Genomic DNA, 22,871 nt, shown 5'->3' with positions numbered 1-22,871 from the left:
ATATGCAAACAAAATGTGTGGATAATTAATATTTTTGAAGGTAGAAGAAATAGGATTTTTTTTTACATGAACAATTAGATTAGCCAGAAAATGAGGAAACAATGAAGACGGGAAGTGGTTAGCATTGTGAAGGACAACTAAATATATCACGCTGTTGCAGAGAGGTTAGACATGCAACTGACTCTAGTCTAAAGTTCTCAAAAAAAGAAAGTTGGAAAGTCAGTGTCATAATTGGTGACTCCTTGAGTGTGATGTTAAAGCTCTTATAATATTAACCAGTTATCTCCATTTAACAATATAGAAAATCTTTTTTTTTTTCCTGAGATGAGATCTCACTAGATGCCTAGGGGACCTCAAACTCCATATCCCCTTACTTGGTCTACTGAATGCTAGGTTCAGAGGCTTGCATTGCTATGCCTGGGTAGGATGTGATTCTTATACTCCTGATATCACAGGCGCCATGCCCTATAATTGTATTTATTCACAAATAATAATAAAGGAAAATGAATGAGATCTTGTGTCCATTCACGTTTCCTCTTTCTTTCAAATTTTATGAGAAACTTCTGCTGTGTGGCTATGAAATAGCCCAATAGCCTTGGGGCTAGTTCAGTGTGGGTGGATTTATAATTCTACTTTTTTGTTTAAAACATCATGGCTAGAAGTTATGTGCCCCCATTTAAATATTTCTTTTGCTATTTTTCTTTTAATTAAAAAAGACGTGATGCTAGGGATTGAGCCAAGGCAACTTGGCTAATGCTACACAAATGCTCTACCACCTGCCCACTCTTAGTATATTATTAATTACCTTGAGAATAGGTTCGCTATACTGTTATCAAAAACATTAGTACTATTACATGGTCATTTGTGTTTTCTCAAATGCTTTTGTCTTGTTTCTACCACACATTGTCAACTAATTGCAGGTACCTTTGGGCTTACTGATTTGATCCATTGTTGATTAAGAAATATGATTCCTACAATTATTCCTCCCCCTTGTCCATGAGGTTCCAAGCTCCAAGGGGAGGAACTCTACGGAAATCTCCAATTTGAAATCTCTCTCTGCCTAATGTTTGACTCTGGGTTTCAGCAAGTGCTCTATCAGCTGCCAGAAGGAGCCTCTCATGGCGATGGTGTACTGAATCAACTAAGCAAGGCTCATAGGGGCTCACAGAGTTTGAAATGGCAGCTTGGGGAGCCCACATGGACCTAGGCTAGATACTCATCATATATTACAGTTGTTGGCTTGGTGCTTTGTGGGACGCCTAAGAGTGGGAGCTGGGTGTCTCTGACTTTTCACCTTCTTTTGGGACCCTTTGCCTTCTATGGGTTGCCTCGCCCAGACTTGATATGAAGGTATATGCCTAGTTGTAATGTAACTTGTCATGTCATATTCAGTTGATAACCCCAAGAGGCCTTCTCTTTTATGAAAGGGAAGGGACGAGCAGTAGATATGGAGGGGATACAGGCACTGGGGGGTTCTGGGGGGTGCTGGCAAGTGTGGAAGGTGGGAGGCTGCTGTAGAGATGTAGTGTATGAAAGAAGAACATTTTATTTTAAAAAAGAAGAAGTAAGATTCCTTCTGTTTGGAGCACCAACCATTGCTTGTGGAACATAATCTATGTGTCTCCGTTCAGAAATAATAGCTAGAAAAGCTTAGAAATGCAATATTGAATTTTTAATTCTGTCATATTTGAATTTGTGGAATGTGAGTGAATGAACAAATCAGAACGTACAAACTTCTGACCACGTGTTAGAAAAGTGAAGGGTTTTCCCTGCCATTAAGCTGATGCTTCAGCTTGCTTTAGTCCGATATGCTCATAGATAATAAAGAAAGCGATACTGCTACCACCATTACAGAGACAGCTGGAGTGAGCAGCAGCACTGTTGCTTTCCATTGTTAAGTGCCAATGACTTTCCTTATGTTTTGTTTTATCCTTTTACTTTACTCTTTTCTAAAAAGACCAGGGGAAAAGAGTGGCAAAAAGCAAAAAAAACAGGGTTTTTTCTCTCAGTACTGTATGACTGCAAGAAGATGTGATGGGAAATAACGGATGCTGGAGAGGTCATCCATAACTTATGCACCAGGGATGACTGGTATGGGGTTAATTTTGAACTCTGCTCCAAAATTCTTGCTCTTCTTTTGCTTTAACTTCCCCTTTTCTTTTTACAATATCCTGTGAGGAAAGGGGAATGAGTTATCTGACAAATTTAGATTTTGCAAACTTGTGCATGGATGAGACGGCTATTGAAACACATTTCAAAGAAAGATTTTCAACACACAACTGTGTCATTTCCTTTCCTTGTGGGCCAGATGCTGAAATACTATGTGATAAAAATTTTAGGTTTCAATTGTAAAGAGAGGGAAGCAGATAAATCACTGCGGTCTTCTTTTCCAGCAATGACAAAAGAGGTATATTTTAATTTATTTTTTCTGAAATTACTTCTATTGATGGTGTGAGTCTAGCATGTGTACATGTGAGTATGTGAGGGGAGAGAGAAAGAGAGATGGTAAAAGAGAGAGTGCTGATTAGTAATTTCTAGCAGAACTCTTCTTCTATCACTAATAGTTTGGTTTTGTTGTTTAACAGGTAAGATAATAGTAAAAATTCTTGCTAAGGTTTTCATTAATGAAAACACAATAAATATGCCTGAAACAAACTATTTTATAGTCAGCTTAACAAGTAACTCTGTGTGTTTTGCTAAAATGTTGGCTTTATTCAAAGTATGTTCAATAAATTAGTTTGTTCCTTTCTCTTCACGTGACATGTGTGGTTTTAACCAGATGGTTGTATTAATCTTGACTTGTTCACAGAGTGATATTGTCTGAGTCTCTTCTGTAGATAGTTTTTGAATTGCATATGGGGAAGGGATACAAAGAATAAAATACAATTAATATGACATGAGCATCCTACATAGAATAAAATTGATATAGGTAACTACTGTATGAAGAGGAGGGGCTCTTACTTTAAAAGGAGAAAGAACTATAAGAAATAAATTCATGGAGATGTTACAATTTAGAGTGATATTGATTGATGTGTAAGACTTACACATCATAAAAGTGGGCTGGTGTTATCACTGGCCATGTGGAACTGGGGCAGAATAGTCACTGAGCTGAAATGATGAATGTTTAGGGTAGTAGCTGAGAGCTCACATTGTATAAATACACTATCTGCTTGTTTTCAAGTCCACCACTTCACTTCCAACTATATAACACTGAGTAAGTACCTACACCATTTAGGTGTTACTGTCCTAAGGTGCAAAATAGAGAAAATCTGATTCTATAGTTCACAGAGCTGCCTTGAAGGTGAAATAAGTAAGTCTAATATGGTAATATAGAATTGTAAAGCAATGCTGAGTCATATATTGGCATATTATTCTGCATACCAGGCAAGCTTAAAATGATTTTTGCCTTTGTAGTATTCCTTTACATATATATATAATATTATAAAAATATATATTTTTATAATTCAAAATTGTTAAAATATGTGCTTGATTTCTTAAATATCACTTACCTAAAATATGGCATATTCTCTTTTCCATTTAGCATGCTTGTTAATGCTTTATTTTTTATCTTTCTGTTTTTATTTTTTGAGAATTTTATAAAATGTATCTTCATGACGTTTTTAGTCACTTTCTGCTGTTAGATTCAAATGTTGATGCTCTTTCTATTTCAAAGGATAATTATCATGACCATTAGGCACATATATGGTTCAGTTGCTAACAGAAATTTTTATACACTCATCTCTTCAGCATGGAAACAATGCTTGCCCAAATATACTGATTTTAAAAAATGATGCAAATTGTCAACTACTTATTTATAAAAACAAGGTTATTATTTTAAAAGATTAAGGTCAATGACACTGAAGCAATTTGCCCCAATGTTAAGAATTTGGCTGTAAGAAGATCACAGCAAATATATGTAGAGATTTGTCTTAGAAAAAATGATGTATAGTAAATATGAAAAGAGAGTGGCAGTAAGCATGGTCATAAGTCTGTGAACTAGTTACTTAGAAGGCCAAGGCAGTCAGACAACAAGCTCTAGGCATGCTTGAGCTACAATGTGAGTTCAAGGCCAGCCTGGGCAATTTAGTGAGATCTTGTCTCAAAATTAAAAGTAAGCGAGTGTTGGGGGTATAGTTCACCTGTGACACCCTTTGAGGAGCACACATTTGTTCGCAAGTCCAGTGCTAGCACAATAACAACAGCAGCAAAAACAAATAGTAAATAGATGACATACACAAATCCCTTACTTAGTTACATATGGGTTTAAGAAAGTGTCCCTGTATTGTTCAAGCAATGGATATGAACAGACAATACCTAAGGGGTACAGTAATTAAGAAATGATTGAGTGGAAATATCTCTTCTACAATAATTATAAACATGAAAACAAAGGTGTCTTAAAATAACACCACTCTTGTTAATATCTGAGCAAGTCTATGGTGATAAATTCAATTTATAATCTCCTCATTTACATATTGCTCAAACATATATGGTATTCTACCATCTTTCCAAACAATAATAGATACCAGGAAATTCGCAGTAGTTTTCACTTAGTCTAGTGGTTCAACAAAAGAATATCAAAAGAATAAATCTAACTGACCACAATAGCTATGACATCAAAGTTTATATTAGAAAAATCATGTGCTCCAGAAAAGGAGCGGTGGTATAAGAAACTATCTATACATTCTCATGTTTGGTTAAATATCATGTAGTTCATTATTTTAAATTTAAAAAAGAAAATCAAAGAAGGAGGAAAACATGATTTTTAAGGGAAATGTGTTACACCCATTAGTATGCACCCTACAGTGCTCACTGTGTAAATTCAGACATGTGCGCAAAGACTAAAGTTACCTGTGACGACTTGATGGCATTTTACTGTATCAAAATGACAGGATGGTAGAAGTTGACTTCTGCCTCAGGCTTCCATGGCCCTCATTGTTTTAGTGATAAACTGGAAAGCAAAAACGAAGACTGTGGTTCGTGTGAACCACAGAGTTCTTTCCTATGGCTTTCCTGTTGCTACTTCCATGAACTTTTGGCCCTTTATAAAAAGCTGACATTGTAGAGAAGTGTTTTGCTTCTCATGAGAACACTCTGTGCATAGATTGTACAAGCTCAAAGAATTCCCCGATCCTTTATCAGTGAAGCTGGGTGTGGCGGGAAAAGCCACTGGATGTGAAGTTGTTTGGTGTTTGGAAAGTGCATTTAGCATCACATGACAATGCTGACAAGGAAGGACTCGACCTGGGTATGTGCTCTAACATTTACAAAATTTTCATAGTAATAATCAGAAGAATGTTGAAATAATTCAATAAATTTAATAATAAATTCTTTTGGGACAAGATGGGATGCAATGGTGATATCTTTTGCGTTAGGGAACTAACTTCACGCAAGCCAGAAAGAAACATTTTCCAGGGAAAAGCAGAAATTTTAAATTTCGCATTTAAGAAATATGAACTTTCCTTGAGGTACAAGCCTATCTAGGAAGTCCAATCATTTTGGAAAATATTTTTTTTATGGCTATCGTGAAAGGTGATGCTTCTCTAACTTCCCTCTCTGTTTCCTTATCCTTAGTGTATAGAAAGGCCACTGATTTTTTGGAGTTGATCTTGTATCCTGCCACAATACTAAAGGTGTTTATCAGCTGTAGGAGTTCTTTGGTAGAGTTTTTGGGGTCGCTTATGTATACTATCATATCATCTGCAAATAACGAGAGCTTAACTTCTTCTTTTCCGATACGAATCCCCTTGATCCCCTTATGTTGTCTTATTGCTATTGCTAGAACTTCAAGCACTATATTGAAGAGGTATGGAGAGAGTGGACAGCCTTGTCGTGTTCCTGATTTTACTTGGATGGCTTTGAGTTTTTCTCCGTTTAACTTAATGTTAGCTGTCGGCTTGCTGTATATAGCTTTTATTATGTTTAGGTATGACCCTTTTATCCCTAATCTCTCCAAGACTTTTATCATAAAGGGGTGTTGAATTTTGTCAAATGCTTTTTCAGCATCTAATGAAATGATCATATGGTTTTTTTCTTTCAGTTTATTTATATGATGGATTACATTAATAGATTTTCGTATGTTGAACCAGCCCTGCATCTCTGGGATGAAGCCTACTTGATCATGATGGATAATTTTTCTAATGTGTTCTTGGATTCGGTTTGCCAGTATTTTATTGAGAATTTTTGCATCGATATTCATGAGTGAGATCGGCCTGTAATTCTCTTTCTTGGTTGGGTCTTTGTGTGGTTTTGGTATCAGGGTAACTGTAGCTTCATAAAAGGAATTAGGCAATGCCTCTTCTGTTTCTATATTGTGAAATACATTAAGGAGTATAGGTATTAGCTCTTCTTGGAAGTTATGGTAGAATTCTGCATTGAAACCATCTGGTCAACTTCCCACAGGGCAGGGAACCCTGATTGTTCTTTGGGCTGAGGAGGGGGGGGGCTTAATTGGGGGAGGGGGAGGGAAGTGGGAGGCGGTGGCGGGAAGAGACAGAAATCTTTAATAAATAAATAAATTTAAAAAAACAAAAACAAAAAAGAAAAAAAGAAACCATCTGGTCCTGGGCTCTTTTTGGAGGGGAGATTTTTGATAACAGTTTCTAGTTCTTTGCGACTAAAAGGTCTATTTAGATGGTTCACCTGGTCTTGGTTTAGCTTTGGTATATGGTACTTATCTAAAAAAATGTCCATTTCTTTTGCATTTTCTAGTTTTGTGGCATACAGGCTTTTGTAGTAAGATCTAATGAGTCTCTGAATTTCCTCTGTGTCTGTGCTTATGTCCCCCTTTTCATTTCTGATCTTATTTATTTGCGTGTTCTCTCTCTGTCGTTTAATTAGTTTGGATAGGGGTTTGTCGATCTTCTTGATTTTCTCCAGGAACCAACTTTTTGTTTCATTGATTCTTTGGACTGTTTTCTGTGTTTCTATTTTGTTGATTTCTGCCCTCAGTTTGATTATTTCCAGTCTTCTACTCCTCCTGGGCGCGTCTGCTTCTTTTTTTTTTCTAAAGCTTTCAGGTGTGCTGTTAAGTCTCTGATGTATGCTTTCTCCGTTTTCTTTAAGTGGGCACTTAGTGCTATGAACTTTCCTCTTAGCACTGCTTTCATAGTGTCCCATAGGTTTGAGTATGTTGTCCCTTTATTTTCATTAAATTCAAGGAAGACTTTAATTTCTTTCTTGATTTCTTCCTTGACCCAGGTGTGGTTCAGTAGTTGACTGTTCAGTTTCCATGAGTTTGTCGGTTTCTGGGGGTAGCGTGGTTGTTGCCTTCTAACTTTTTTTAATTTATGTATGTAAGTTTTCATTTTGTTTTGCTTTTTCTTTATCTTCATTTTATGGCTCAGGGGATCAAACACAGATCCTTCCATCTGAAATGCAAGCACTGAGGTCATCAGGGGAGCAAATAGGGAGAGACAAAAGGACAAGAGCTGGGTCTGGCACACTCACTGTGCAGGTATGGGGGAAGGCACAATAGCACACCTGTAATCACAGCGTTTAGGAGTCTGAGGAAGAGTGTGTGTTAAGGTTAGAGTGGCTGACCTCGTAACACACTGTCTCAAAGCAGAATCGTACAGAAAATAACCAAAGGTTTGTCTGTATCTGAAAGTACAGGATCGTTTTTGCTTACTTGTCCACTAATCAAGCTTGTTTGCAACTTTGTTTCTCAGTTTTGTTTTGTTTGTTTTTTTTTTTTTTTGCAAATGAAGTTGTCTCTATATGCCTGTTTCTCTTTCCTCCAACATACTTTAAAGGGCTAAAACTATAGGGAGTAAATTGAGAGAAATTGCACAACATGTGAGGAATTTTTGTTTCTGCGGTTGCTCATGAAGATGTTTTTGTCACGAATACGAATGTTTATTAAAGGCATCACAGCAGTAGATTGCTGAGAGCAGATGTTGCCCACAGTGATGAAATGGCTACATCTACGTCCAGAGTCGATGTTCATAATGCTCATAGAACTGTGGGTGTCGAGGAAAATACTGTTTGAAAAAATACAAAGATGAGGATTGGGAGTGTTAGAAGTTGCTAGCTTCCCAGCCACACTGCTACCATCTTTGAGATCATCTGCGCCTACTTGTTAGCGTCTGTCACCACTGAGCCTGTGGACTGTTGACATCCTCTCGTCAAAGTGTGAATGAGGGAGTGGGAAGGCTCATTGGACAGTTACCAGATTATCTGGCCACTCTTCGAGCTATTTGCATGTGGCTATACAAGTAGGGTTATGAACTCAGGAATGGTCTGAGGGCTATATGTAGGCTCGTAATTAGTATGGAAAGGAGGCTTCATCTATGCAAAGACATGAAAGAAATCATCCATAGACTTGCCAGAGGAGATACACTAAAGTCCGCCATGTTTCTATAAAAACCCATCAGTCATGCACTTTAAGTAAGCCCAGTAAACTCATTGTTTCCCAGTGTGAACTGTGATGCTCTGGAATCATACTGTCATTTATCACTAGGATCTAAAAGGAGGGAATAGACATTGCTCCTATATCTCCCACAAGAAACTTCAGCAGCTGGGAATAACACTGCAAGAGAATCCGAGATTCGGTGATTTAAAAACTATTATTGATGGTTAGAGGGTAAAACCTAGCTTAGATAAACATCCTACCAAACTAACCTCCCACACCTACATCACCCTGGCCTAAAGCTAGTAACATGTCCCTGCAAATGTCAGTAGGATGTGGATGAAACCAGTGGCCAGTTGTGACTCACAAGAATCAAAGGATTGCAGACAAGGACAAGGACAGAGGCAGTTTGTGTTCCTAAGCCCTAAGAGGCAAGTCTACTTCTGGATCCAAAAGACAGCAAAATATATATACATAAAAAGGAAAATTACTTTAGTACAATTTTATCCAAAGTATTTCAGTCTGGCTTCATCTTCCTCATGTTAGTGTTCTAGCTTGTGGGGAGGCTGAGACAAAACTAGGAAATATACACCTTGGTTTTGATGGAAGCTTAGGCTGCCTAAACTAGAAGATAAGCCTGCCTAAGCTTGTCAATTCGGATATGAATTTTCAAGGTGTGACAAGATATTTCCTATAAGAGGATGAATACTAAAAAATAAAAAGAGAATTGAAATACTAAGTTCTTGTGGAGACTGTTACATTAATACAGGGTCAAGGATGATACTGAGGGACCCTAGAATCTGGATCACAAACAAAAATTGTGAAGAATTTCCCTTTGCCAAAGAACTCACCCCTGCTGTTCCCTGGTTTTCTAAATGTCCACCTCACTTGGCAAGCAAAGACAAATGCATGAGATTAAGTCTTAGAAAGACTAACACAGTTATCCACTCAACACTTATAAAGGATATTCAATGTTCCAGGTTGCCTTAAGCTCTGGCAATACAATGTTGAACAAAACTAGACACATATCTGCCAGCTTACATTCTAGAAGTTTGTTTTAGGGACATGTGTCTTCATCTTTGTTCACAAACATTCCTCCATAGACAATAGAGTGAATGGCCTGCAACGTTTCTGTTGCATTGAGGGGAAAATGAATTCAGGATATCTCAAGAGGCATGCTAGAGCCTTCTTTACTCATTTGGAGAAGAACCAGTGACAGCGAGTAACAAAATGATTCCAGTAACAGTGTGCAAACACTTTTCCACCCAATTCTTTACCACCTGGCCTCTATATCTGTTCTTGTCTCTAAGTTCCTGCCCTGTCTGAGTTTCTGTCTTGAATTTCTTTGGCAAAGGAACAGCAATTTGAAAGTATAAACCAAATAAACCCTTTTCTCTCCAACTTTCTTTTGGTCATGGTGTTTTATTGCAGCAATAGAAAACCTAATTAAGATATTTTGTATAATTGGAAGTAAGAATGAGACCTGTTACGTGTTTGGTAAGTGTTTCACCACTGAGCTAATCTTGGTCATAATTAAATGTATAAATATAAATATAAAAGGGTACATCTTAGTGAGTACTGTGTGGTAATTTGTATGTATTGTGTCGAAGTAAAATAATGTTAAATGTTTCCTTTTAGTGAAAACTTTCAGGATTCTTTTTGCTATCTTTTGAATGTGCAGTGCAATGCTGTCATAAGTGTCACCTCAATGTGAAATCCCAGGCCAGACTTTTGCTCCTCTCACTATGACTTGCAAATTATTGACCCTCTCCACTCACATATCAGGAAGTCTGTCATGGTGGCCCATTTAGCTCCATATTAAGACATTCAAGGGCTTTGATAACTGACAACTGCCACTAGAAATAAAGGTATATATTGCTCGGTAGTATAGTGATTGAATTTAAATGATACAGGAACAGACTTATGTTGTGTAATGTAAACATACAAAGAAAGAGGAGAGAGAAAGAAAAGACAAGGAGAACAAGGGGGAGGAGATGAGGGAGAGAGCGCCAGTTAGAAGGGAATGAAAGAAAAGTTACCTTTTCCTGTGCATTTAAATCTAATTACTTGACTTTATCTTTCTAAACAGATTAGCAGATGCCCTGGCAAGGAAGTCTGGCTCACTAAGCTGTGTGTAACGAATCAGTCCAGAAAGTCACAGGAAATATTTGTCCCAAAACACGAGGCTATTTGTTCTAAGGGAAATCATTTGTTTTCTCTTTAGCTAGTTATTTTTCTGCCAGTTGAATCTTTTTGTCCTTAGAAAAGTAAGTCTACTCTTCACATGCAAAGACCACATGCCTGTAAACACAGATGCCTTTCCACAGAGAACAGCACAGCGAGTCCTCAAGCATTGGACCTCTTTCTTCTGTTTTTCATGTGTTTGTAACTTAAGTGTGAGTGCGTGTTTGTGTGCATGTCAGTGTATGTCTGGAGGTAGTGAAGGTAAACATGTGAGCCTGTACGTGTGTGTACCTGTGTGTGGAAATCAAGGGTCAAGGCTGGATATTGTCTCCCACTTCTTTGCACCATCTGTTTTGTGACAGGATCCCTTATTCTCTCTGAGACTCATCAGTGGGTTACACTGACTGGCCATAATAGTGCTGGAGGTCCTCCTGTCTCCAAGTCAGATCACTAGGACTGTACCATGTCTAGCTTTTGGGGGGATGATAGGCATTCAAATACAGATATTCATGCTTAATCAGCAGTCACTTTATTGGCAACTATAAACACAGCCCTATAAATTTGACTTTTTATTACTTCAATGAAAAGTCAAGAGAAAGATTAATACAGTGCTTTATATGACATGTGTATTTAATTATACTTTTGCTTGCTAAAATTGAATATTAATTATAAATAACTTAAAACACCATGAGAAACCTCAGCAATTTCATATGGGATTTGTGTATTCTGTGCGTGTTTAATAGATCATAGAGCAACAGAGGCTCTTCCCTGATGAACCAGAGGATGCTGATAGCTACTCAGAATCTGTGAAGTTTGATGCTCGCTCAATGACAACATTGCTTCCTCCCAGTAAGTAGAAAATGACAGTGGCACAGGTCCTGGGTTGAGTGGCTTAAATCAGTGCAGATTTGTTTGTTTGTTTGTTTTGTCACAGTTCTCTGTCCCAGAAGTCTTAAATCAAGGTATCCAAATGAACAAAGGTCATTTAAAGGTCATGTCTCTTTCTAGTGGTTTCTGGCAATTCTTGGTAGTCCTGGCTTTTAGGTGCATTATTGCACTTCTGCTTCTTGCTTCTGAGAGTTCGTTTTCCTGTGTATGTTCTTTTCTCTTCTTGTAAAGATCCAGTCATCAGAATAGTTATCACACCACAAGACATCATTTACACTTGGCTACATCTGCAGTGACCCTAGTTCATTAAACTCGTCTTCATAGTTATTTAGAGTTAGCACTTCTGCATATCTTTTGGGGAGATAAAAATTCCACTTACAACTGATGAATCAGATTGGGACAGGAACACAAAAGAAACAAAGCTCACCAGCTTCTCTGATCAGGCTTGAGGTGACAGAACAGAAAGTTTTATCCATCTACTAACCCTTGATGCCCATATCTGTGGAGATGGGTGAAAAGAGAAGCATTACAGAGAGATTTCAGGTAAAGGAAACAGCATGCAAAACTCATGAGTTTACAAATGCAAATTCAAATCACATGTGGCAGTTGACACCTGTAATTCCTGTGTGGGAGAGGCAGTAACAGGAAAATTCCTGTGGCTTCTGGGGCAGTCCATCTAATTAAATCTGTAATTTCCAGGTTCAGTGAGAGAACTTCTCTCAAAAATAAAGTGGAAGGGACAGTGATTGTTCCACGTCTAAGAGCATTTGCTTATTCAAAGGACCTGGCTTTGGTGCCTAGCATGCACATGGCATCTCATTACCATTGCGACTCCAGTTCCAGATGAACTGACCCCTGACCTCCTTATGCTACAGACGCACACAAGGTGCGCAAATGTGATTCCCATTTAGTCAGCCTGAAATACAGACAGTTTCAACTTGCTTTTATAATCGGTTGTTCTTTTCATTTCCATTCTTTACTTTTTTTCTTGACTGTACCTTTTTAAATGTTCATTTCTTTCCCTTTCCATGTCTCACAAAATGGGATTGAACAGATCTGAACAAAGTGGTTCACATCTATAATTCCCGAACTTAGGAGGTAGAGGCAGGAAAACCGTGAGTTAAAGGCTATTTTCTGCTGCAGAGTGACTGTAGTGCTAGCCTGGGCTATACAAAACCCTCTTAGGAAGATGCTTAGGAGGTGGTTTATTCAGTCAAGCGCTGGCTGTGCAAGCAGAGAGACTTGATTTTTGGATCTTCAGAACCTGTGTAGAAAGCAGAGGGTGGCAGAGCACTCTTCTGAACACAGCACTGGGAAGACAAATACAGGCAGATCCCTGAAGCTCCCTGATCACCAGTCTAGTGAAACCAAGAAAATATAGGTTCCATGAGAGACCCTCTCTCAAAAGGGAAGAGTGAAGAACAATAGAGGAGGACATCTGAACACTGACCATGAGCTTCCACAGAAATCCAGCTGTACACAGGTAGTCACACAATAAATGAACTCACATAAATACTCCCTACACAATAAATATGGAAACAATTTACCATTTTCCCTCTGTATCAGCATAGTCCCACTGCAATCCATATCCCTTCATAAAAATTCCTGTCCTATGTGAAAGTATGTCAAAGAGATAAGCATAGGTATGACATTCTCATAGATCCAGAGAATGGGCTTTATTGATGCATTCTGAACTTTAGTCAAAATGTGACTCACTTTTTTCCATTTAAAATAATTGTGTGTTATAGTTCAATCATGTGACATAGTCCAACCATGTGAGATGTACAAACAGGAGATCATATACAGTCATGATCTCTTCCTTGTACAACAAGCTCTTCATCTGTTAAACCTTATTCCCAGCACCAGTTACCAAGACTTTAATTAAGTTTGTTTTGTTTTATTTTTTGTTTTTTAATAATAGTTTGGGGTTTTGCTCTGTTCTCTTTTGCTCTGTTTTAGATCCTAAAAATGGCTCTTCCGCTCAGGAGAAGCTGAAGTCCTTCAAAACTGCCTTAGTTGCTCTCTACCTTCTTGTGTTCGCAGTTCTCATCCCACTCATTGGGATAGTAGCAGGTACAGTATCCTAGAATCTTGAAACTTTGTTTGTGTGCTTCTTGTGAAAGCAGAACTATAACAGTTTTGTATGATGGATTCATAAAGAAACTTCATATGCAAAGCATTCCTCGATTTCAGCAGATGCAATTAAAATGGATTCCATAATGTAAGTAGAAGGTTCTTTTAATTTTATAAATGAAATATAAAAGAGTAAAATAAAAATATTGACATGAAGAGAGCTCAGTTTACATCTGTTCTGCTCTCTCTTTCTCCTCCCTTGTCTCCAAATTCTTCTCAAAACCATTATCTATTATTCTTTGTTACTGTGATATAGATATGTGTATATCTGAGTTCTTGGGATTGGATAACATATGAGGGCACTCATTTCTACAGATGACTTAGTCTTCCCCGAAAGCCACGATTTCAGGTTTAGGGCCTTGTGAGATTTCCTCCATCTATACTTAAAAGTTGATTGGTGGTGTTATTTTTCAGGTCTTGTTCAGGTGATCACAGTGTTAACATTTCATGAGTGCCAATCCATGTCATACATATAATACATCATCTGTCGGTAAACAACCTGGTTCTCTTCCTCTCACAGACTTTCTGTCCCCTCTTCTGTGATGCTCGCTGAACCTTGGATGTACAGGTTGTATTATAGGTGTATCAATTTGGGATAGGTATACCAAGCAGTTGTTCTGGCCATTTTGGCAAGTTGTGGATTTCTGTAATGATCTCCGTCTACTGAGAGGCACTTCTCTGAAGAGCGGTGACGAGCTGTGGGAGTTACACTCATCCATGGGCATAGATAATTATTTAGAAGGCAGTTAGAACTTTGATTGTAGTAGGGATGTGGCTCTTGTATGTCCTCTAGGCTAGGTTTACAGTACTGTTCAATATGAGCAGGGGGAAGCATTTTCACCCCAAGTTGCAAAATTTCATTTAAACTGTGAGTGACTGTATGTGCAGATATGCATGTCTATACTTTTAAGCAATCTTAAAATACTGTATGGGGTGCATCTTCACTTGTTTAGAGTGTTGTTAGCTTCTATCAGAGTTTTACATATATCATGTACATGTACTGGTAGACATGACTGAGATTAGATTCTCTTCTTGCTTTTGTAAATCTAATGAATTTGAATTTTACACTGCTATTGCTCATTACTGTTACATATAAATGTAATTGAATTTTTATATTAAACTTTCTGTATTTTTTAAAAAGAAAGTGCAGTTTAGACTATTTCAAAAGTAGAATATACTCAATAGTTCATAACACTTCTACTGTTGGACTGAAGCACTCCTGAAATTCCAATTACTGCATAATAGAAATGACCCCTAAAAGAGAATGAAGTCAACCATGGTTCTTTTGTGTGTCTCCAGTGTCTTCTAAAGTATGTCTAGAGAATCTAATATTCTGTTTCTGAGGTATGTGTCAATGTGAAAGCAAGTATGGTCATTTACCCTAACAATGTCTATCCCAGAAAAACATGACTGCCTGCTTTTCAGCAATTTTATACATCAAATGCAATAATCAGATGGTAACATCACATTTTAAAAACATGACTGTTGCAGGGGAAATAGCCTGCTTGTTTGTCCTGGCTGCCTGGCTAGCTTATACCTGAAAAAACTACACAGAAACTGTGTTAATTAAAACACTGCTTGCCCCATTAGTTCTAACTTCTTATTGACTAACTCTTACATCACAGAGTAACCCATTTCTATTAATCTGTATATTGCCACATGGCAGTGGCTTACGGACAAAGATAATAACCAGCATCTGTCTCAGGTGGAGGATCCATGGTCTTTCTCCTACTCCACCTTTCTTCCTCCCAGTATTCAATTCTGTCTCCCACCCCTACCTAAGTTCTGCCCTACCAACTAGGCCAAGGTAGTTTCTTTATTCACTAACCAATGAAAGCAACAAACAAACAGAAGGAACTCCTACACCACATGACAATATCTAATTAATGTATTTAATGTTCCATTATTTAAGCAGTTTTTAACAATTACACAGCAACATCCATTGGGATTTTTTTAAAAATATTTATTTATTTATTATGTATACAATATTCTGTCTTTGTGTATCCCTGCAGGCCAGAAGAGGGCACCAGACCACATTACAGATGGTTGTGAGCCACCATGTGGTTGCTGGGAATTGAACTCAGAACCTTTGGAAGAGCAGGCTCTTAACCTCTGAGCCATCTCTCCAGCCCCCATTGGGATTTTTTAAAATAGGATTTGTGACGTGGGTTCCCTGTGGTGTTCTCTAGGCATGTATTTCTCTAAGAAGTTTGCTTATATGGGGATAACATTTTCAAATAATATTTTTTCCTGAATACATTCTTTATCCCAGGCTGGCTCTTCCAACTTGCTATGTACCTAAGAACAACCCTGAGCACAGATTTTCCTGCCTCTACCTCTGAGTACCGAGATTACAACATCAAAACATTCAGTTCACCTGGTGCTGGAATCAGGGTGACCTGCATACCAGGAAGGCAGTCTATCAACTGAGCTACCTCCCCAGACAGCTGATTTTCAAATTTGCTGGTCTTGTCGTTGTTCTTTTCTCATGACACCCACACACATATTTGCTATATGCACCATCAAGAGAAAGGCTTAGGAAAAGTTCATGTGAATCTGCCTTCTAATCTCGCTAAGAAAATACTCCTAAATGCAAAAGGAAACTTTTAAGAGAGTATCTCAAAACAGATTCAAAATACTCCTCAGAAAGAAAAGCTAAGGAAATCAACAGCAATTGTAAAAGCAGCTATCATTTAATCATTTTACATCATTTACTATGCCCAAACATTGGGCTCTAAACTTTTAGCATGTTATTTTAATACGTCTTTACAATTACCCTTTCAGCAAACACTATAATTACTTTCATTATCTGCCCCGGGAAACTGAAACTCCTCGGTAATGGAGAATGTGCTCCCATCTCTGACTTTTGTGTCCTAACCTCTCTTGTCTACTGGCTCCAGTTGTAATTTGGTTATTATAATAAAACATGATTGTCCAGAAAAAAATAACATGGAAATAGAATTGTCATAATGTTAGCCAAAAGAATATTCCTACAAAAAGCCCATAAGCAAACAAGCAAAAAAAAAAAAAGCAACAAAAAAGCAGCTCCTGTTTTAACCATAAAAAGCAGAGAAAACAAACATCAAATATAACAACCAAAGCAAACAGCAAGCAAATGGCAGCTATGGAATGAAGAGAACTGAAGTTTCTAGTAATGTAGATTCCACACGAGTAAAATTATTTCCATGTTGTCCATGTGGATATGCTTATCTGAAGTGTGAATACAAAGCTGAATGACATGCCCTTGTCTGGTGTCATCAAATTTACACCAGGTAGAATTTGAGCAAATTCCATCTCATTGTACAAAGCGCAGTCTACAAAGCCTACCTCAAGGACTGAGGGCTCTGATAGGCCCTGACCCAAGAAAACAGAAGCCTAAAAATTATCCATGCCTGTAATCAAGTTCAAAGTTTTTGAGTCATTAACAAATATTACCAATTCAAACATTTGTTCTGGAATATATATTAATTGATTTGTGATTTTCTGTTTCTTAAAATTACAGTAGGAACCTGTTAACACATATAAGGAATAGGATAGTCTAATCTTGTAAATTAATACCAGTACCAAATTCACCAGAATTTTAAGCAGAACTCATTGTGATTATCATGTTCCAATAATAGGTAAATTAGTGACCTTGTAACTTTTAGTACCAGATCATAATATCTTTCAAAGAAAAGTTAAAATATGTTGCATAGACAGACATGATATCAGAGTTTATAAATGTAGAATGTCAAAAGCACTGGTGTAACACATGAATTAATAGTTGAAGCAGAATGATGGACATAAAGCTATTCATATTTGAAGTATCACATGCGTGAAAAGTTGTTTGTTCTCTTCATGGCCTACTATATGTGATGGCTTTCTTAAAGAATGTAACGCATTCCTGATGGAAAATAACAGCATACAACTGGAGCAGTGCAAAAAGATATGTTCTAGAATGAATGTGCATAAATTGCTGTTTTATGTTTTAAAGAATATAAATTTTAGATAGACAAAGGTATTGCTAACATGAGAGAGTAAATCTGATCTGGATAATCAAATATCACCAGCTCCCTAGGTATTTGCAGATGAGTAAAAGTTTGAATTCTTTTGCGTAAAATAGACATGCAACATAACGCCATCTCTCCAGAAACAAGCGAAAAGAAATACACTTTAGAGTGTAAGAACTCTCACGTTCTCTTTTGATTTTATTTCTGAGATTATAACATAATTTTACATTTAACATTTCTACTTTACCTTACCTTTCTTCAAACCCTCTCATGTCCTCCCTACTCTTCTAAAATTAATGCCCTGTTTTCACTATTGTTATTGCTTGCATATGTATATACGTACATAGATATATAGTCCTAAAATATAACCTGCTTACTCTGCATACTATTACTTGTATGGATGGTTTCAGCATTGGCTGATTGACACTGTGCCTCCTATTGGTGTGTTCTTCCCTGGGGAGGACCACCTCTCTTACTCCCAGCTTTTTCTGTTGCCTAAAGTTCTTTGGGTAAGGTTGTGGCCTCATGAGCTTTTTTCTGTCCACGTTGGTATGTCCTTTGACCATGTCCTTGTGGCATTCTTTATATAGCTGTATTATAAGGAGGTAATCCCTACTTTACATTTTTTCTTAACTATTTAATTTGCTTAGTTAGTGTCTAACTTTTCTATTGATGTGATAAGACACCGTGAGCAAGGCAACTTATAAGAAAACCATTAATTTGAACCTTGCAGCTACTGTAACTGTAAGGATTAGAGTCCATAATCATTCTGGCAAAGAGCATGGGAGGAAGGAGGCAGGCACGGCTCTAAGAGCTCGCAGCTTGAGATACAAGAAAGAGGACACTAGAATAGCCCAAGTCTTTAGAAACTTCAAGTCATGCCTCATAGATGTTCTTCTTCTACAGGATCACTCTTTAATCCTTCCTAAGCAGTAAAATCAACTGTGGAATCAAAACATTAAATATATGAGTGTTTGGAACCCAGTCTCATTTAAGACCACCACAGTTAGTTATGGCTGTAGTCTAGATTCTAAGGTTCACAGGCATGCCTGACAAGTACCATAAAGCTCCTTGATCCAGCACTCAAGTGAACAATTTTTAAATAAAATAAAGCTGAAGTTAGTTTTATTTATTATTGAGGAGATAATAACTATGTTTTTAAAATAAATAAACGAAGCCTTTATTATCAACTCACGTCTATGTCGTCAAATTAAAATCATAGTTGATGCAACCTTTAACAACACCCGACCTCCTCTTTCTATGCTGAGAAAAAAATACTATTTTACTATTTGAAATAAATCTTGTTTTCAAAGCAAAGTTCTATGATGAAGCAAATAGGATATAGGTTTCGTAAAATAAAGCACAAACTGCTGTGTTTACAGACACTACTCTTTACAGGAATGTTTTTATATTATACAACATACTAATATATTTAGTATAATTTATTAATTGATTACTTTTACTTAAGTAACATATTTATACTATACATAGTTAATATATCATTGTAATGGAATTCATCAATATTAAGGATGTAGATAAAGATGATACTTTAATCCTGAAGCATCAAATGCGTATTAATATTAGGAAATGATCTATACACTTTTTATATACTTATTTGTTGTTGATAGTAGTACTAACATTCTATTTGCACAGATGGTAAAATGAAAGCTTGAACACTAGTAACTAGTCCAATGTTGCTGCTCATAAACACAGTCTTAAATGTTAATCCAGTGTATACCACTCAAAAATTTTGTCGTAACTGCTGACTAAATGAAGCAATGTTCACCATGGGACAATTTTGAAACAGTTTTTTAGATGTTGTTGATTTAAGTTTATTATTGTTAGGGACAAAATGCCTTCCCAGTCAGTTTATTTTGTTTAATTTTGGGACTGTGTTTTAATAGCAACACTTCTCCCTTCCCTTTCCCACCTCCAAACCTTCCCATATACCCATCCCTGAGCTTGTTCCAAACTTATGACTTTCTTTTTATCAATTGTTCTTTCTTACATACATGCACTCGTATATACATGTGTATTCCCGAACATAACCCATTGAGTCCATGTGCTACTTATAATTATGTTTCTAAGTCTGACCATTTGGTAATGGGCAACTAATTGTCGTGTTCTTCCTTGGGCAGGGGCACTTCTCCTGATCCTAGCTTAACTCAGTGGCCTGTAGTATTTTTGTGCAAGGTTGTGACTTGTGGGGTGTTCCCTATGCAGTTTTGTTATGTTCACTAATATTGTCTTTGTGACATTCTTTATCTTGCTATATTTTCAGGGAGTAATCTTTAGTTCTAAATTTTATTGATTTATTGATTTATTTATTTATTTAATGTGCTTGCTTAGTGTCCTCTTTGTTTGGCTCCCATTTGGACAGCCATGTGGGTGAGACTTTACAGCTGCATCTTCTGATGTTACTAGGAGACACAGTTTCACAGAAGTCCATGATCTTCTGGCTCTTTCAGTCTTCATGTGCCCTCTTCTGTGATGTTCCTTGAACCTTAAGTGTGAGAGCATTTTGTAGATTCATTGCTTGGGACCAAGCTTTCCAATGGATTTTTATTGATAGTGGTTTTGTGTAGTTATCTCTGTCTGTTCCAAAGAAAAGTTTTCTTGATGAGGCATACACTTTTATTGCCAGTTCACAATTGATAGTTCACACCAGAGGTGCTCTATAAGTAAAGCATTAAATTGATTAAGTTTTACATAAAAATTTGCTTCTCAGTTTGAATTTAATAAATATTATCTGTAGCAAGCAAACATACTTTATGTCTAATTTTTTATTATTTTATAAATAATAGCAATCAAAATTTCCACTTCCTGCCCTCCTCCCACTTCCATCCCGAACCCCACACACCCTCTCCCCTCCCCCTCCAATCCTGAGAGAGGGCAAGGTCCCCTGCCCTTTGGGAAATCCAAGGCTCTCCCCTCTCCATCCAGGCTTAGGTAGGTATGCAACCAAATAGAATAGGATCCCAAAAAGCCAGTACATGCAGTAGAGACAAATCCCAGTGCCGTTATCATTGGCTTCTCAGTCTGCCTTAATTGTCAGCCACATTCAGAGGCTCCTTTTTGATCCCATGGTCATTCATTCTTAGTCCAGCTGGATTTGGTGAGCTCCCATTAGCTCAGGCACACTCTCTTAGTGGGTGGACCAACCCCTCATGGTCCTGACTTCCTTGGTCATTTTCTCCCTCCTTCTGCTCTTCAACTGGATTTTGAGAGCTCAGTCCAGTGCTCCTACGTGGGTCTCTGTCTCTTTTTCCATCCATCGCCAGATGAAGCTTCTATGGTGATATTCAAGATAGTCATTAGTCTGACTACGGGATAAGGCCAGTTCAGGTTTGAATTTTTCATGTAAATGGATGGAAAAAGAAAACACTAACCTGAGTGAGATAACCGAGACCCAAAAATATGAATATAGTATGTACTCACTCATTAGTAGATTCTAGCCATAAACAAAGGACATTGAGCCTATAGTTCATGATCCTAAAGAAGCTAAGTAATAAGGTGAACCCAAAGAAAAACATATGTAGATCCTCCTGGAAACTGGAAGCAGACAAGATCGCCAGTCAAAAGTTGAGGGTATGGGGGTGGGGGTGGGCTGGGGGGAAGAGGAGAGGATGAGAGACAGGGGAAAAGGGGAGGGTTTGGGGAGAGCTTGGGGGAGTGGGATGATTGAGATGGAGGAAGGACAGATATGGAAACAGGGAAGGAGATATCTTAATTGAGGGAGTTATTTTGGGGTTGGCATGAGGCTTGGCTCTGGAGGGGATATCGGGAGTCCACGGGGATGACCCCAGCTAGGACCCTGGGCAGTGGAAAAGAGGGTGCGTGAACTGGGCTGTATGTCTAATTTATTGATTAAGAAATTCAGAATGACTGAAATGCAATAATTGTGTTTCCTGTTGTAGACCATATCAAAATACCATTGATATATTATTATATTCAATAAGCTAATTTCACACAGAAATATAAAGTGCTTTTAAATAAAAAAACACAGTAACACTTATTGTTAATATAAATAATAATCAATTAGCAGACATTTCTTTCTATGAGAGTAAAGGCTGCAAGAATTCTGATAAGACATTCTTTTATGTATAATCCACTTTGCAATGGAATAGAATTTCCATGGCTATCAGTTGCCAGTGATAAGTTTTACATATTTAGTCTACTCCATCTCAGCCACTGTTGAAAGTGATAGTACTTTAAGTACCTCCCAAGTTTTCCATGCTCTCAATTTATTCAGGAGATCTTGTCTTTTTCTACTTCCCATGTAGATTAGATCTATGTATGTCTCTCTTAGTGTCCTCATTGTTATTTAAGTTCTCCGAGACTGTGATTTGGAGGCTGGTTTTCTTTGCTTTATGTTTCAAAAATACATTCTTGATTTAGGATAGCATTCAACATACTGTAATGGAATGCAGTGCAGAGACATAGAAAGTAGTGATGAGCACAAAATGATATAGGCTATGATTTGATTTGTTTTTGTTTAAATATTCAGCTCAGCTTATCAATAGGGGAATGAAGAATTGCTTTGTTGGTTCAATTAACACAAGTGATACTTCTCAAAGTCTGATTGGAGAAGAAGAAACCAGGAAAGCTGAAATGAGATTTCCAGCCATCATGGAACACATGAAGGACTTGGAGGAGAGAATCCAAAGCATTTCAGACTTAAAAGACAACCTCATGGACACAGAACGCTTCCAGAATTTCAGTATGGCAACCGACCAAAGACTTAATGATGTTCTGCTGCAGTTAAGTTCCTTGATCTCGTCAGTCCAGGAACATGGGAACTCACTAGATGAAATCTCCAAATCCTTGCTGAGTCTCAATACCACACTGCTTGATGTCCAGCTCCATACAGAAACACTGAACCGCAAAGTCAATGAGTCTACCGTGAAGCAACAGGAGGTAAGCATTTCAGAATACAATGGCGTAGTTCATTCTAGAACAAAATTCATACAGACTCTGCTTTCTTAGGCAATTCAGAAAGCAGGAAGAACAAAAGTTTTCTACTTCACCTACTGATGTAGACACCTCGACAATCTAATAAGAGATCTTTATAGATGTAACTGAGGCCTTTTCCAGACCCCCAGAAAAAGAGAATATTATTTTCCAATGGATCTAGGTTATGAAGTTGTTTTTATATTATAAATACCACTTATTATCTTGTTAGACTACACCACTTATAAGATTTAGATTACCTGAGCATGTCTAGGAAGGTAAATACATGTATTATGAATTCTATGAATAATCTAATTATCTTTACATCAAAGTAATATGCATGTTATTTACATAGATACCTTATGAAGCAGAATTTTTAG

The 22,871-nt window shown here is 37.4% G+C and overlaps 1 protein-coding gene across 4 annotated transcripts in view; it reads left to right on the top strand.

Annotated features, from left to right (window-relative positions):
• Positions 1-2,233: 2,233 nt before the first annotated feature.
• Positions 2,234-22,871, top strand: part of Msr1 (macrophage scavenger receptor 1) — a 61,204-nt gene continuing 40,566 nt past the window's right edge. For 2 of the 4 annotated variants that reach the window (XM_075986551.1, XM_075986554.1), the window contains exons 1-4: positions 2,234-2,407; positions 11,275-11,380; positions 13,379-13,492; positions 22,049-22,458. In XM_075986551.1, the coding sequence (XP_075842666.1) occupies positions 2,309-2,407; positions 11,275-11,380; positions 13,379-13,492; positions 22,049-22,458 (729 nt within the window). In that variant the 5' untranslated portion in view covers positions 2,234-2,308. Of the gene's footprint in view, positions 2,408-3,136; positions 3,215-7,252; positions 7,454-11,274; positions 11,381-13,378; positions 13,493-22,048; positions 22,459-22,871 lie in introns of those variants that run through there. The other 2 variants (XM_075986553.1, XM_075986552.1) reach the window with 2 other exon arrangements.

Source organism: Microtus pennsylvanicus, chromosome 9 (assembly GCF_037038515.1).
Source record: "Microtus pennsylvanicus isolate mMicPen1 chromosome 9, mMicPen1.hap1, whole genome shotgun sequence".
Classification (NCBI taxonomy): Eukaryota; Metazoa; Chordata; class Mammalia; order Rodentia; family Cricetidae; genus Microtus; species Microtus pennsylvanicus.
The sequence above is the reverse complement of the archived record's forward strand: the minus strand, read 5'-3'. Positions and strand labels throughout refer to the sequence as shown.